At 35.0% G+C, this 17,830-nt stretch overlaps 1 protein-coding gene across 5 annotated transcripts in view; it reads right to left on the minus strand.

Moving 5' to 3' along the window:
• Nucleotides 1–2,315: 2,315 nt before the first annotated feature.
• Nucleotides 2,316–17,830, minus strand: part of ZZZ3 (zinc finger ZZ-type containing 3) — a 109,116-nt gene continuing 93,601 nt past the window's right edge. For all 5 annotated transcript variants that reach the window (XM_059924707.1, XM_059924717.1, XM_059924727.1 and 2 more), the window contains 7 exons: nucleotides 17,279–17,350; nucleotides 16,149–16,250; nucleotides 15,389–15,484; nucleotides 12,838–12,990; nucleotides 6,915–7,049; nucleotides 3,913–4,013; nucleotides 2,316–3,609 (listed from right to left, as the gene is read on the minus strand). In XM_059924707.1, coding sequence (XP_059780690.1) covers nucleotides 3,465–3,609; nucleotides 3,913–4,013; nucleotides 6,915–7,049; nucleotides 12,838–12,990; nucleotides 15,389–15,484; nucleotides 16,149–16,250; nucleotides 17,279–17,350 — 804 coding nt within the window. In that variant the 3' untranslated portion in view covers nucleotides 2,316–3,464. The remainder of the gene's footprint in view (nucleotides 3,610–3,912; nucleotides 4,014–6,914; nucleotides 7,050–12,837; nucleotides 12,991–15,388; nucleotides 15,485–16,148; nucleotides 16,251–17,278; nucleotides 17,351–17,830) is intronic.

The following is a 17,830-nucleotide window of genomic DNA, read 5'->3' on the forward strand; positions in this document are numbered from 1 at the left end:
ATTTTTCTTCAAGATGTGAAATCTTTAGAACCTAAATAGGACATAATCTTGTGTAAAAATCTACTTGTTATCTGGAGGCTTTCAATCTACCCAGTGTACCTAGAATAATGCCCTTCAAACTTTGTTATCCACAGTAAGAAATATAGTTTATATAGCATGCCACTCTTATGTTTATAACTAACATAGAAATTTGCAAAGTATTTATCCTTAATACATGTCATATATTATTTTTTTAATTTCATAAAAAACAAATGTTCCTCATACCTCAGTAAATTGTTGTGTTCTGCAATTTAATTTAAACAAAAGAGAAAAGGAGAGAAAAATGGACACAGCATACTATTAGGTAAAGTGAGAGGCACCAAACATGCATGGAAACAAATCGTACCTGAGGCAGAAGACCCAAGTCTTCAGTCCCAGCTTTGCCTAAAGCCTCATGACCACATGTTTGCTGTCAAATTAGAATATGTAAATTATGTGTTTTCCTAATTCGTCATGGGGCAGACGATTTCACAGATGGATGGGTTTTCCCATCCACAGATATGCTGCTCTATTCTGAGCTAAAAACCTGGACGTGTGCTCAGGTTTGTACTCTAGGGTGCATACCGCACCAGAAGGAAAGACAGAAAAGCAACTCCTGCACACCTCCACCTCCACCATCTCTGAGACCCCTGACACAAAGGGAATATTCTTGCTCAGACGCTGACTCTGAAGCAATCTGTCTGGCTTAAAATCTAAGCATCACCACTTTACTAACTATATGACCTTGGGCAAGTTACTTAACCTCTCTGGCTAGATTTCCTCATATGAAAACAGGATAATAAATGAACCTGCCTCATAAGGTTGTAAGAATTAAATTCGTTACCGTATGCTTGCTTGGCACATAATAAGCACTCTATCAGTGTTTGCTGTTATTCTTAGCATACATCACACACCAACCAAAATTCCCTGTGCCTAAAAACCTTAAAGCAGTGGTTTTAGGTGTCATTAAAAGTTCCTTCAGTTCTTAGCAAATAACTTGAGCAGAATTATTTCAGGAAATACAATTGACCTACTGAATACTACTAAGTAAGTGATGCTTTAACAAGTAGGTCTACGTTGTCTTTTACAACCAATGCTTCTATGTAGGAGGTGGAAGGCCTACTTGCAAATGAGAGCCCTGTGCATTCCTGCAGTCCTCACATTAAAACAACAACAAAACACATTACCACTACTACTACCCTTTTAAAGCCATGAGGACTATTTGCTTGGAACTGAAAAATGCAAAATAAACACATCTTTGCTCAAGCAGAAAATAAGCCTCTTTGTTACTCAAAATTCTCAAAATCTTTGTCCTTAAAAAATACATTTAAGTGCATTTATTTTGTCTATTCTGCTTATATAAATATCAATTGTGTCACTCTTTCAAAGCATACTTCATACTCTATGGGATTTTTGAATGGCTCTGAATGGTTCTCCAAAACTGATTGGTATTACTTCTATGCAAACACAGAAGTTACAGAAGTTACCATCAAGTGCTACTTCAACTCTACTACAAGTTGAAGGTAGATCTCTGGCATATTCACTTGAAGTTTAATAGCCAAATGCCCAGAATGTTAATGATTCCCCTCTTCTTGCCCCAACTAATAATTCCAGAGCAAAAACTCTAACTCAAGTCCATCTCCTTTTCTTCTGATGTGATATATTTTATCAAAATCATCAGTATTCTTTAATCAATATATTACTTTAAAATTCTCATATTTCTATAGTTAAAATTATATTACTTTTCTCAATTAAAAAAATTCAGGGTATGATTTCAGTACCCTGCAATGTATTGAAGAGGACTGGTAAATAATGTCCCCTTGATTTAAAATTGGAAAAAACAGGAGACTCTAAAAATTGCGTCAGTATACTTAGTCAATCTTAGAATATTTATATTTTCTTTTCCAGTAGTCAATAATAATTTCCAGGGAATACAGTGATTTTCAAAAACCACTTATTTAACACATGGGGGGCTTATTTCATCAGAGAGAATGATGGTTAGGTTAAAAGTTTTCAACCTAAGTTTAGTTTTCACATCTGGACATTAATAATTGTCTTTTTTCTTTAACCATGGTACATATTCTTTTTTGTTAACCTAGTTCAGTGTTTCAGCACACACACTGAGTGAAAACATTACCATCTTTTACAGAGCTTCTCAAGTTTACCTTCTTTTCCATCATATAGTCCTTACTCTTTTTAAGGGACAGATAGGTAAAGGAAAAAAAAAAAAATTGTTCTAGTTTTAATACTAGTAAAAATAAAATCCAAAATCTAACCGAAGGAAGTCACAACAAGCATTCTATAATATAAACAGACAGTATCCACATAGTTTATTTCTCACAGTTCTCCTGACAAATGAACATTATTCAAGAACATACTGTATACACAGATAAGAAGAAACATACAAAATGTTTTAAATGATGCACAACAAAATCCAGCAGTATAAAAGAATGCATGTGAACTCTTGCTCACTGCACAGACTAAATTTAATCACTTGTTTAAATAGTAATAAAAATACAATCTTTTATGGATCTTGTGCAGACTACAAAAGAGGGAAATTATTACCATATATATGATTTTTCTATTAGGCAGTTTTCTTCAATGAGTTGCACTGACAACTCCAAATACAGAGGCAGAAGGCTGTGTATTTTAAAGGAATTAATGTTGTGAATTAGAGACTTTACACGGTTACTACCACTGGCACTTTTCACCATAGTTTGTACACATCACATGATCATCTTATATAACATTACATTTAAAAAATATATCTGAGTGACAATTTTATAACATTCACACACCATGAGTTGGTTAAGGAAGCAATGCCACAGTTGCCTCCTGTAGTGCTTCACTGTTGGTAATAAGGACAGTTCATTGTGGTTAAAAGAAATTAGACATCAATATGGTTAAGCAGCTCCAATTTACTAAAGGCCATCAGCGGCCACCACTGGGACAGTGAGTTCTTTTAAAGTGTATATATCCTAGAAGCAAACACCGTCATTGGTTAAAACTTTGCCTAAGGAAGTCAGTTTCTGTGCTGGAAACTATTTTCACAAAACTGCAAGCTACTAAACTGTTTTAATATAAATACTTTGTCTTCTCATTAGCATATTTATGACCAAGTTCTTTGAAACCTTTGGAATTTACTCTCTCTTTAATATGTGCTCTCATTTCCATCTCACCCATTTAAGATCACCACCTAAAAGGCTTTAAGGTGGTGGTGAGAATTTCACCAGGGAAACCCTTTTGCTCACCAGGAATGTTCAGCTGCTGAACAGCGATCTAGAGCCACAACGGTGCAGAGCTGTTGACGAGAACACTCAGGAAGCTGTCATGCTGTGAGTGTCATTTCAGGGAAAGTAGAGAATCTTTCCAAATTGTGCACATAATTCACAATGATACCATTGCTATGTGTTGAAGAGGACTAGTATATGATGTTCTCTTCCATGTCATCTGTTTGCTGGAAAGTAGTTTGGGTCAAGGTAATTATAACTGGTGCCCTGGGACACACAGTAGTCTCTGTCTAAGAATGTCTCTGACCTATAAACAGGTTCTAGTTGGTGATCTTCCTTGTGAATATCTGTTTCATGAAGGCTGCAAAGAAAACACACACACACAAACACAAACACATCATTACATGGCATTGGATGCATTTTGGTCTAGATATTATCAAACTTCCTCACAGCTCTACCTGTTTAAATCTGTTAATCTATCAAAATCTCTAATGGAAAGTTACTTGAGATATGGTATCATTAAGGAAAATTTCTTAATTGTCTAGAACAGCAAAGTTTAACCCATTAAGTGTGGTGATTTTCTAAGCAGTTTAGAAATCAAACTCACTAGTGTCTGAGAAGCTCCTGTCAAAACTTAAGACTTACAATGAAGGATAACACTTACCAGTCTGAACAAGAATCACAGAAATCCAAAGACATTTCTGGAGGACAATCCTGGCAGTGCCACCGAACACCCTGGATAGGTTCTATGCCACAGTTATCACACTATTAAAGATTCAGAGAGAAAAAGTATTAAACTATATTGTTCTCAAGCTTTCTTTTTTCCTGCTGGGCAACACATAATGTGCACACAGACATTCTCTCCTCTCTCCCCATGCACCAGATAGTGGGATAACACAAAAAATGGTTGTAAGTTAGGCACAATTTCTAGCAAACTAGCTGAAACTCTATCCATTCAAGTTTGAGCTACAATACAAATGGGTGAGAGGAACATCGTAATATGCTTTATTTTTAAAAATCTTAAATCATCTGCAAACTTGGGCATTTGATTATTAGTAGCTATTGACTTGAAAGGTACCTCAGACTAGTGTACAATGACTGGGATTGAGAACCACTGACTTAATACCATAGTTAAAACTATCCAAATATGTTACAGAACTATTTAAAACAGGCTACCACAGCTAACATAAACCCAAGTGAACACAAAATCCTCTCTGAACTTTCATCTTACTGAGTTACTTTCCAAAGCCTTGAAGGCTCCTAATAACCAATGCCCACCATGAAGAAAAGGCAAATTTAGCTCTTTCTCAGTGTTGTGGCAGTGTGGTAGCCCTCAGTGTGTTCTGCGCAATCTTGGAAATCAAAGTAAATCTCATTTCTAGTTTCTTTGATCATCAGGCCAACTAGAGTGGCTGACAGACTGGCAAACAAGCCACAGCTGGGTCTTACAACAAAATTATAAGAAGTGGAGAGAGTTTCTTCCTGGAAAGACACAGCTGTCAATTAGGAAAATCTCTAAATGGAGAAGCAGGACCACTGCAAGATCAAGAAAAGAAAATCATTTAATATAGTCTGGCTAATAGCCACTCCAGAGGATCAGAGGTATAAGAATTTTGTTTTAAATTTATTAAGTCACAGCACACACCAGTATTTTTATGTATACCACTACCAGCAAATCTGTAGTTCATGGTCTCAATTTTACTTCCTCCAATTCCACCAAGTATAGCCAGTTCTAATGTCTAAGGTGTTCTCAAACCTGTCAATCTTTCTATTTCTACAGCCACTAGTCAAGTTCAGGACATTCTCATCTTTTGTCTAAATTAATGAAGAGAATCTCCAACTAGTCTCCCTGCCCTCAGCCTTCCTTTCTTCCTATCCATTCTCCATACTAATGCCAGAATGATCTTTTTCCCCCTTCACTTAATTTTTTTTCAATTATATAAAAAATATACATGAACAAATTATTATTTAAAGAATTTAACAATACTGTAGTCAGAGATTAAGAGTTATCCACTCTAAACCCACTGCCTTCCTAAGGGTTGTATTGTTTAAGAAAATAGAATGATCTTTCCAAAATGCAAATTTCATGTTACTCTGCTTAAAATCCTTCAAAGTTTCTCCAACATTTTAGAAGAGTTTAAACTCCTTAGCAAAATTTCCAAGGCAACTAAATAGCCTCTCACTACTCTCCAGTATGTACGCTAGTCACACTCAACTAATTCACTCATTTAACTTCTCTAAATCACTTATGAGATGAAAACAGAATAGGGAAGGATGTGAGTCCATCTTGCTTACTGCTGAATCCCTAGCACTTAGCAAAGTGCCTGGAACATAAATGGATATTTCAAAATTTTGTGGCATGAATAAATGTATTTCTACTAGCCTCTCAAAAAACAGCAGAGATAACTGAATCTGAAAGGGGAAAAGAAATTTCTGATCCATGAACAACAGCAACAACAAAAGAAATAGCTCTATGGATGAATGTATAAAGAAAATGTGTTCTCTCTCTCTCTCTCTCTCTCTCTACACACACACACACACACACACACACACACACACAATGGAATATTATTCAGCCATAAAACAGAAAGAAATCCTGCCATTTGTGACAACATGGATGAAACCTAAGGACATTATGGTAAGTGAAATATATCAGACACAGAAAGACAAATACTATATGATCTCGCTTAAATGTAGAATCCAAAAAAGTTAAATTCACAGAAGCAAAGAATTAGAATGGAGGTTGCTGAGGGTTGCCAGGGGTTGGGGGGCGGTGGGGAGGTGGTGGTGGCCGTGGTGTCATTGGTCAAAGGGAACAAGCTTTCAGTTATAAGATGAATAAGTTCTGGAGGTCTAATGTACAACGCGGTAATTATAGTTAATAATACTGCATTGCGGGCTTCCTTGGTGGTGCAGTGGTTGAGAATCTGCCTGCCAATGCAGGGGACACGGGTTCGAGCCCTGGTCTGGGAAGATCCCACATGCTGCGGAGCAAGTAGGCCCGTGAGCCACAATTACTGAGCCTGTGTGTCTGGAGCCTATGCTCCGCAACAAGAGAGGCCACAATAATGAGAGGCCTGCGCACCGCCTTGAAGAGTGGCCCCCACTTGCCACAACTAGAGAAAGCCCTCGCACAGAAACGAAGACCCAACACAGCCATAAATAAATAAATAAATAAATAAATAAAATAAACCCAAAGTTTAAAAAAATAAAAAAATAAAAAATAATACTGCATTGCATACTTGAAATTTGCTGAGAGCAGATGTTAAGTGTTCTTATCTCAAAAAAAATAAATAAAAGATAACTATGCGAGGTGAATTTTTTTTATATTTTAAATTTTTTGTACACCTTAAATATGTACAATTTTTATTTGTCAGTTATATCTCAGTAAATTTGGGGTGGGGGAATAGCTAGAAAAACTTCTCATCTCATATATTACCTCAAAGTATACCTGTATATTTTTCTTCTCTATCTCTACTGAATCATATATTTCTTGACACCAGTAACTGTGGCACACTACTTTGTATAAATGAACAGGACAAGAGCTAAGCTTACTTTTATCTGTGTGCTTGAAAGCTGTGGAGCTTAAAGCTTCGAAAACCACCTTAAATATATCCTATCACCCTTTCAAAAATTAAATGAATAGAAAAATTAAGTAGAATTTACCTTGAAGCCCACATGTTGCACAAATCCACTTTCAGCTTGCATTTGCTGAAGTTTCTGTTTTTTTAACTTTTTAAACTGTAATAGTTCCTTATATTCAGGTAAATTCCTATACATAATAGGAATACTTTCTTCATCCTATTGAAAAAAACAAAACACAAAACAAAAATGTGCGTTTCATAATTAAAATGAACTAGTATAAGAAATACTGATAAAGAATATTTTTCTATTGACAAGATATTTTTCACATTGAAGAGACCCTCAACCTTTTAGGGCTCATAGAAAATCAGCGCTGCTATCAGCAATATTTTAGACTAATACTTCTGGAGGGCTTCTTAATGCAATAGTAATACTGAACTGTAGTAGGCATCTTCATAATGCAAGTACCAGGGGAACAAGGCGTGACTCCCACCTCTGTCATACACTAACGCAGCTTCAACCCCATCCCAACAAGTTCATGGCGACTTGGAAGACTCCTTGTAATCTACTTCTTCCTGATCTGCAGGAAGCTCCTCTTCTCCAATCTAACAGATTTTTAAGCTTCCTCAGGTAAATATAACATTTTCTTAACAACAAGCAAACTAATTTCTGCTCTGTTTTCTGCTCAGTACTCCCAATGATCAAGACAGTACATTCCTCTTACTCAAATGGATAAACTTAAGTTACAAAGATTATTATTTACAATAAAGAAATGAACAGTAAAAGCTATATGAATTTAAAGTTGACAGATGAATCACTAACTGCTTCCTATTCTCCCAATTTATTTGTGCTCTGCCACCCAGGATCCATTTCTTCCCTTTGCTACCTCATGACTGATCCCATGATCACTGATTTCCACAACCCTCCTAAAAGCATCCCCAATTCATTAATCCCGTGTTCCATCAATTCCCAATCCTGGACCAGACAACCCCTGCACCTCCCGTTCCTCCTGCTCTCCATGTTAGGTATTATTAACTACTATATTTATATTATATCAAGGAAACTGATGTTTATAGAAATTATATAATTTGCCCAAGCTTACATAGTTAATTAGTTGCAGAGTCAAGTGATTTGAACCCAGATTTGTCTATATAACTAACCCCTTACACACCTAGCAGCCCAAGGCCTAAATCTAAGTGTTATCCTTAATTTTATACTGTCATATCTAATACAACAAAATTCTATCACTATTTAATACTACCTAAAATCTCTCTCAAATCAGTATCCTCTATAGTATCCACTCCCTCCTCTGTCTCACTGTTGCTAAAAATGGCTTCCTCGCTATCTACAGTGTCAAGTCCAAAGTCCTCAGCTGGATAATGATTCTTTACAATCTCACACTTCACCTACCTTATCTCCCACTATCTTTCATCCATTTCAAATTCTTGTCAACTAAATATGTTAAATTATAGCTACTGCCTTCCTATGTTACCCCTGAGAAAGACAACATAAATAATGTAATAAATGTGTAATACCAATAAATACGATGTAACCCAAATAATTAAATAATGTAGTAAGAAATTTTATAATAAAATGTATTAAATTTAGATATTTTAGGCAAATACAAAGAATACAAACTCTGCTAAATTTTTTAATTTGCATTTTAAGTCTAAGGGTATTATTAAATTTGGTCAACAAGATTAAGTTAGATATATGTATACATATAGCTGATTCACTCTGTTATACAGCAGAAATTAACACAACATTGTTAAGCAATTATACTCCAATAAAGATGTTAAAAAAAAAAAGTTAAATCACCTCACACCCACTAAGATGGCTACTATCAAAATTTAAAAATAGTAATAATAAGTGTTGGCAAGGACGTAGAGAAATTGAAACTTTTGTACACTGTTGATGAGAATATAAAATGTTGTAGCCATTATGGAAAACAGTACTGTGGTTCCTCAAAAAATGAAACACAGAATTACCATATGATCCAGCAATTCCACTTCTGGGTATATACCCAAAAGAATTTGAGAGCAGAGACTCCAACAGATATTTGTACACCCGTGTTCACAGCAGCATTAGTCACGACAGCCAAAAGGTGGAAGCAACCCAAGTGTCCACTGACAGAAGAATGGATAAATAAAATGTGGTATGCACACTCAATGGAATATTATTTGGCCGTAAAAAGGAAGGAAATTGTGACACATGTTACATGATGGATGAACCTTGATGACATTATGCTAAGTGATAGAAGCCAGTCACAAAAGGACAAAAACTGTATGATTCTACCTATATGAGGTACCCAGAGTAGTTAAATTCAAAGAGACAGAAAGTAGAATGGTAGTTGTCAGGAGCTAGAAGGAGGAGGGAATAGGGAGATGATGTTTACTGGATGCAGAGTTTCAGTTTTGCAAGACATAAAGAGTTCTGGAGATTCATTGCACAATAACATAAATGAACTTTAACACCACTGAACTGTACACTCAAAATTGGCTGAGATGGTAAATTTCCTGTTATGGGTATTGAGCACAATTAAAAATAAAAATTCCATACTATTCAGCCATCAAAAAAAAGAGATAAAATCTTGCCAGCTGTGGCAACAAGGATGGACTTTGAGAGAACTGATGCAAAGTGAAATAAGTCAGAGGAGAAAGACAAATACCGAGATTTCACTCTTATGTTGAATACTAAAAAAAATAAAATAAATAAACAAACAAATTAAAACAAAAACACACACAGGTACAGAGAACAGATTGGTGTTCTTTCCACAGAGGGGAAGAGTGGTAGGGGGAGGGAGAAATGGGTAGAGGGGGTCAAATGTATGGTGATGGATAGAAACTAGATTTTTTGGTGGTGAGCACACTGTAGTGCATATATATTAGTTGAATTACAATGCTGTACACATGAAACATATAATGTTATAAACCAATGTTACCTTAAAATGAACAAAAAAACAAATATTTTTAAAATGCTCACCCATAAACAGATTCCCTAGTTACAATCATTTTAAATTTACTTAAAGGAGAAATACTATGACCAATTTCAAGGGGGTCTAAATGGTATACAGATTGTCTCTCTAGCCACTGCTTTTCTGAAAAAGAGAAACCAAAATCTATAAATTTTACACTAGAGGATTCATAAATATACATTTCAATAGCTATTTTAAAGTAATCAGAATGATGTGAACTGGTGCTCAATTAAAAATAAATAAATAAAATCAACCAAACAAAAGCTAAATCAAATTCAACCACCTATACTATACTATATTTTGCCAATTTTCTCAAAATGTACTTCTTTTAAGCATCCCATCATCACTCCTCACCTAGCTAAGTTTTATTCATCCTTCAGTGGCCAACTTGACTATCACTTCCTTGGGTCTTCCACTTAAACTCTCAATCTGGATTAAGTACCTCTAAAATAATTACAATGACACCTACTTTTGAAGTATTTTTAAAATTTTGTAATTTATTGATGTGATTACACATTTATCTCCTCCCACAAAACTAAGATTTATGAGAACCCCAAGATCATAGATATTTTATTCATAACTATGGAGCTGACCTCTAGCAGAGCCTGTTACATATTAAGTGTAAATAAACATTTCTCAAACAAGTAATTCTAATAGTCACAAAATACAAAATTACACACAAATGCCATATCTTAAGACACAGCAGAATCTAGCTGTTTTTCAAAAAGACAAGTTTAAAAAGAAAAAAAAAATTTAAGAATACAGTCATTTTACAGTAGTTTCATACCAAAGTATACAATCAGTGTTTGATTAATCTAGAAACAGAACAAAGGAGACTTATTTTTATCTGCTGACTTTTCATTAAAATCTCCTTTTCCAGTTACCATATATAATCAAAGTATTAAGAAAGATATAAGGCAATATTCATGTCCTTTAAGCAAGGAATCAGAATCATGTTACTTATTGAGGAAGAATTTTAGCATAGTAAAATAAAAAATATTAACAGCAATAAAAAGGAATCTCTGAATGTAAAGTAAGATGAAATGAATTAACCTAAATTAGCATCCAGTTGATGACAACACAGAGAAGAATTGGTCCAAGAGGATTTAAAAAGTATAATTTGACTTTATTTCTGTAGTTGGGTATATCCTAAGGCAAAAACAGTGCTACCCAAAAAACCTGTTTTCAGTGTCATATTGTTGATGGTAGTGTTAGTATTATTAAATTCTGAGACTACTGTGGGCAGTATGAGACAAAGAAAGTAAGCATTATGTTGATGTCACTGATAACTGGAATTTTCAGCATGGGAGAAAAATGATACATATTAAAGATCAATACGGGTTAAGTAAAATTCCCACAGTCCTTAAGTTGAATTTGAAATAAAATGATGAATTTATGATGTCTTTTAATTTTAACAAATATATAACATATTTCTCAGCTCTATCCACTATATAGGCTTAGATACAATGATCAATCCAATAGCAAGTAACATCCTATATCAGGACAGAGCCTCCGAATACCATTTCTCAATAAAAGAAAGCAGAACTGACTCCAGGTCTGAAGCAGGAAATATACAAGATGAGCCTGGAATTTCCTTGTCCTACCAGCCAGTAAGGAAGCTATAAAAGATTACTAGAGTCTTGTCAAAAGAACTCAAATTCCAGCTTGAATAGGTTACAACCAACCAATGGGACAATCTGTACACTAATAAAGACAATAATATCAATGCACTGAAACACATTAAATATATTTTAAGTCCAACAATTCATAAGAATACAAAAACTTTAAAACCTCATGAGTCAATCTGGAGGATATTAGAGAACAAACTCATTATTTTAAAAACAAGAAAATAAAGGGAAGAATCAAGCAGTTACGCTGCGTTTTCTGTATGTAACTTAGGATAATCAAATAGCTGATGGGGGGCTTACTTTGTGAATATTCTATCAAATAAATGAAGAAAGAATTTTAGGGCTTCCCTGGTGGCGCAGTGGTTGAGAAGCTGCCTGCCAATGCAGGGGACACGGGTTCGAGCCCTGGTCTGGGAAGATCCCACATGCCACGGAGCAACTGGGCCCGTGAGCCACAACTACTGAGCCTGCGCATCTGGAGCCTGTGCTCTGCAACAAGAGAGGCCGTGACAGTGAGAGGCCCACGCACCGCGATGAAGAGTGGCCCCCACTTGCCACAACTAGAGAAAGCCCTCGCACAGAAACGAAGACCCAACACAGCCAAAAATAAATTAATTAATTTAAAAAAAAAAAAAAAAAGAAAGAATTTTACTATTTTGTAACATCTAATGAGTTAATAGATCTAAGCAACAATGTATGCTATGTCAAACTGATAAAAGTATACATGAAGTAGTCCTGCCCACCTTAACAAACAAAAAACAAATAAATCTGAATCTGATCAGTTATCTAGACCTATCAATTTATAGGAGATTCAGGGAACAGAGGAACAGGTTAAATGACACCAAGAAGATGCAAATAACAAAATCCAAACTGAGGTACATTCTACAAGACAAATAACCCAGTTTTTCAACAAAACACATGAGAGGGGAAAAAAGAAGACACAGAAAAGGTGTGTGGGGGGTGGAACCTACTGCAATTTATGACTGGGGAAATGTGAACTGACTGTGTATCTGGATTATATAAAGAATTACCTTTTAATAAACATGATAGTGATATTTTGTAATGTCTGGAACTTGCTCCAAAATAATCCCAGACAGAAAGTTGGGTGGGTAGGAAGTATAGATGAAAGTAAGATTGCCACAAACAGATAATTGTTAAAGTTGAATAATGGGTGCACATGGGTTTATTTTTGTATATGCTTGAAAGTTTCTTCATAAAAACATTTTTAAAGCCCATTGTAAAACAAGGTTGACTAGTTAATTAAAAGAAAAGAAAGCAACATTGTCTGAAGAATAGGAATAATTAGGAAATCCTGGTGCTCCCATTCTGTATCCTGATCTGTATAATACATAGATAAAGACAGATAGATAGATAGATATAAATATAGTATAAATAGATAACTTACTGATGCCTCCTCCATAGCAGTGTTCATGTGGCTACGAAAACAGGATCGGTCATCATCTTCATCCATATACACTGGTGGTTCATGGGAAGTCATGAAAGTGGAAGGTTTAAAGAGATGCTTATTAAGGGGGTGCTGTCGTCTGCTTGTTGAAGACTAAGTGAGAAAACAAATTTTTAATTGGGATAGTGGACAATCATTAAAAGAATCAAAAATATAAATGCTACTTCCTGCAAGTCTGCCTAATCAGAAGGACTGCACCTCTACCCTTCAGCATACTCTTACGTGGTTGCTTTTTCTATGTTACTTGGATTTTTAAAAAGACAACAAGCCTTAAATAAAAACAAACCAAACCAACAAACAGAAATGTAGGCAGAATACCTACGTGGAGTATAATGGACCATATGTCATTATGTAGCTTATATTTGTATCCCCAACATTTATTACACTCTTGGCATTCACATGCTGAACTCCTCTTAAGGTCATCTGACAGATGATCAAGGAGGATGAAGTTAGCCAAAGCCTTATAACTATACTTAACTATCAAGTAAAAAGAAAATTTCCACAACAGGATCAATGTCTGAAAATAGTATCTAACACTGATTGACTGCTTACTCTTTGTCAATGTCACTTAACCCTCAAAACATTCCTGTAAAGTAGTTATTATCACTTCTAATTTAAAGGTGAAAAAACGGAGGCACGAGGAGGTTAACTTTCTTGTTCAAGGTACTGCAGCTAGGCAGTGGTAGAATCAAGATTAAAAACTAGGCCTCTGTGGAGCCAAAGGCCTCCCTTCGAACCACTATGCAGACTTCCTCTCTTCACTAACAGCACCGCCACAAAGAATAACCTCAGCCACATAGAGAACCATCATTTCATTTCAAAATTCAAACTCTAACCATGTCAGGACTTCCCGGGTGGCACAGTGGTTAAGAATCTGCCTGCCAATGCAGGTGATACGGGTTCAAGCCCTGGTCCGGGAAGATCCCACATGCCGCGGAGCAACTAAGCCCATGCACCACAACTACTGAGCCTGCTCTCTGGAGCCCATGAGCCACAACTACTGAACCCACGTGCCACAACTGCTGAAGCCCACACGCCTAGAGCCTGTGCTCCGCAAGAAGAGAAGACACCGCAATGAGAAGCCCGCGCACCACAACAAAGAGTAGCCCCCGCTCACCGCAACTAAAGAAAGCCTGTGCGCAGCAGCAAAGACCCAACACAGCCAAAAATAAATTAATTAATTAATTAAATTTATTTAAAACAAAACAAAACAAAAAACCTCTAACCATGTCTATGACTGGGCTAGATCTCTGCAGTCAAAATATCTGTCAACTTAAAATTCAGCGCACCCAAAGAAGGGAACACATTTAGGTTTCTTTGGTATTCCTTTTGTTATCATCATCTAGTCTTAGTGGTGAAAACATAAGGTGCACAACACATCTAAAGATAACCTAGAAATCATGAAAATTAAAGCTGTTAAGTTAAATGGTGGTTATCAAAGTTCCAACATCCTGAAGTTACAGGATGAACTCTACATATCTAAGATAGATAATACTATATTTGGGGAGAAAAAAATCCAAAATATTTAAAACATCTGACAAATTAAAACAAGCTTCCATAGCTTGGTAAAAAGAATAAAAACAAAAATTTTAAAACATGGAGCTATATAGACAATATTCTTAATGTAAAATTATGTAAAATAGTTAGCTTCACTAAGGAAGGGTAACAGCATTAGATCGGCTCCTAGCTTCTCTTTAGGTGAACGGTGGCAGTTGCGGGGGAGCGGAAGTACCCAGATGATTTACCAAGGAAATGAAAGAAGGCCAATTATGTGCTTTATTTTTTTGCAATTAAAGCAAAAAATTGGCTATAATTCGATGCAGTGTTCTATGTAGGAGAGGGACGGTAGCTTTCTCACTGTACAGAGCAGCAGAGAACAGTGGAAAAGGCTTAGGTGCAGAATCAGAAGATCAATGATTCCCAGACTTACCAGCTATGTGACTAGACAATTTACTCAGTGTACTTAGTTTTCTCATCTATAAAAAGGTTGTAGAACAGTACCTAGCCCAGAGCATTCAACAGTAAGAACAAAAGCTATCTATGAATATTATCATGAGTAAAGTGAAGGTGATACTACCTACACTTCTAGAATTATAGTGAGGATTAAATATCTTAATAAACATTTCTAACCTTGGATTTATACAGTATATGTATAAAACAGAAATTGATTATATTTATTAAAGAATCAAACATCCTAAAAACTTTAACATCACAAAGGCCTTTCTGACATACATACAATCTAATATCTTTCAAATAGCACTCATTCACATAAACTAACCTACTCCTAAGAAAATAATGAATAATCGTCATTGAAACTCACTGAGTAGTAATAATGGAATCCTACCATATATAAGAAAATGTTTAGAGTGAGTCAAATTTTAAAAATAAAATAACCCTGTTCTGATAAATATATAAACTTTTACATAGGAACTCTGACTTTGATGAATTTAATCTGAGATCTAAGGTTTACTTTTACCTATTTTCTTTTTACCTTTTTGGAGTATATATATAAGTTTGGTGTTCTGCCTGGGACTGGAATGCCAGCTTTAGTTAGTTTTATGAAATACTTCTGCACTCGGCTGGCAACCTAAGGAAACAGGACAAGCCTTTTTAACGTAATAAATGACAAGACATGCAGTACCAGAATAGTTTTTTAAAATAGTTTTTAAAACATACATGTGTATCTTAATGAATAGTAACAACTTAAAATCTACCATAAATCTAGAAATAATTTTAAATTGCCACCAAAGACACTTATGTTTTAAAATATAGACAAAAAAATTGTTAAAATAAATTAAATCTGTTTGATTCCAAAGCTAAACACATTTTCAACTTGTGAACACTAGTGCCTGTAGCATCAAAACACATCTATTAATATCAATGGGAATGTGAAGGAGAAAACTGACAGATATTTTTTTAGAAAGACACCCAGGGAATACTGACTAAGGCACTATCACAAATCTATTAGCACAGTCTAACCAAAAAGCACAAACTGGTGCACTCATTAAACATTCAAGAGACACCAAGTCCATTACTTTTTTATTTTTTAGTAATGATCCAAAGCAGAATTATCTCAGAGTTGTTTCTAAAATCAACAGAAAAATACACAATGTTATTTTTTAAAACTCCACATACTATGGCACTGTGTAGCTAAATATGAAGGGGCAGGTCTACTGATTTTAGTTTCACTATCCTTCATTTAAAAAACCATCAAAAACATGCCAACAATATGGGGCTATCTCCTCAATTACCTGCTTTGCTGTCCTATTGCCCAGTTCATCTGCTATCTTCTGCCAGCGTCGAGATTCTACTTCTTCAGGAGGGTATTTCAAGAGTAGTTGTTCAAGCTTTTTCTAAGCCAAACCAAAGACCAAATTTAAGAAAGTTTAATACTGAGTTTCTAAATAAATACATTCACCCTTCCATCGTAAACTATAATACTCCCTCCCCAACTTTGGGGGTTAGGTCAACTAGAAATCCTCATGCTAGAAAAATTTCTAGTAAGGAATTTAAGACTTCACAAGAAAAATAAGATTAGAAGATAAACCTATGAAAGACCTTATAAAGATTTTCTATGCACTTCAGTAAAAAAAGGAAAGCACCCCCAACAAAGAAAATAATTAATTAATGTGTTACATATCTTAGTGATTTCCACTGACCACTTTATCTTGCTAGACTATGCTTAGGCTTGCCACTATGGATCTGACAAAACTATGTAAATTCATTTGGACTTAGAATACTAAAAGAGATCTTTTCCTCCTTTGTGTGGTCCTTCATTCAAATATTTAATTTTAATATTCTGACCTATCTCCTAAATTCTCCCAGAGTCCTAAGGATGCAAAATAGTCCAAATGTTAGAAATAAAAGTTTCCTGAAGCTTTTTATAAACTGATAAACTCATTATAGCTGTGGGGCTAATCCTCATATGAGATAGAGATGTGTCTCAAACCTTACCCACAAACAATCCTAGCTATATGCCAAAATGTAAGAGAACACTCTGACCTTGGCTTTGCCAGCTCCCCTCCAAACAAAAACAAGAATTCACTTTGAAGCACAGCTTTACTTGGCTCCAGGTTTTTCTGTCTCACAAAGCTGCATTACAAAAACTTTACTCCATCTGTTTCAATATCTTTTTCAATCCCCCTCCCAAAACCCACGTTCCTTATTTAAAAATTATCCCCAAAATGGAATTCATATATTCTCAGAATGCGAAATTCTTGAAGTATGCAGAAAGGTATACAGAAACAAGTTTAAATATTTTAAATTCATGGTTAAGAGGGATTACATACAACAATATACACTTTACTCATAAAACTGGCTCTAATTTTAACTGCTTTTTTTTTTTTTTTTTAAACCTACACAATTTAGAAATATCTATTACCTGTTCTTCGATAGTCCACAACTGGTTAAATGTTTCAGGTTTGGTATCATCACACAGGCGTCCTCTTATCATCTGCATATAAAACAAGGTTTTTGTCAGAGAGAAAAAACAAAGACTACCCTTTGATATAGCCAAATAACACACAAATTGTGAAATTTTTAATTAATTTCAAAATATGTGAGTAAATTTATTTTTTTAATGTGTACATAATTTATTGCTTACAAAATGTTTTCATGTTCTTTTATTTCATTTGGTTTTATACTCCTAGCAATCTTGAGATATAGGTGACAGCAACTTCATTTTAAAGAAAAAGAAATGTTACTTTTTCTTTTTTTTTTTTTTAATAATCATTGTTATATTGCTTATATTTTATTTGAATTACCTTTCTTTGGTAGATTGCAAATCATCTGAAAACCAAAGAATTCAAAGATTTTTAACAAATCCATTTTCCAATTAGTGTCTTGTACCTCAGAAGAGTATTTCCATCCCAATCTTTTAAATAAAGCATCACATCCACCCTCACAAACAAAAATGAAGGAAACAAAGCATGAA

Source organism: Balaenoptera ricei, chromosome 1, assembly GCF_028023285.1.
Source record: "Balaenoptera ricei isolate mBalRic1 chromosome 1, mBalRic1.hap2, whole genome shotgun sequence".
NCBI classification, from domain to species: Eukaryota; Metazoa; Chordata; class Mammalia; order Artiodactyla; family Balaenopteridae; genus Balaenoptera; species Balaenoptera ricei.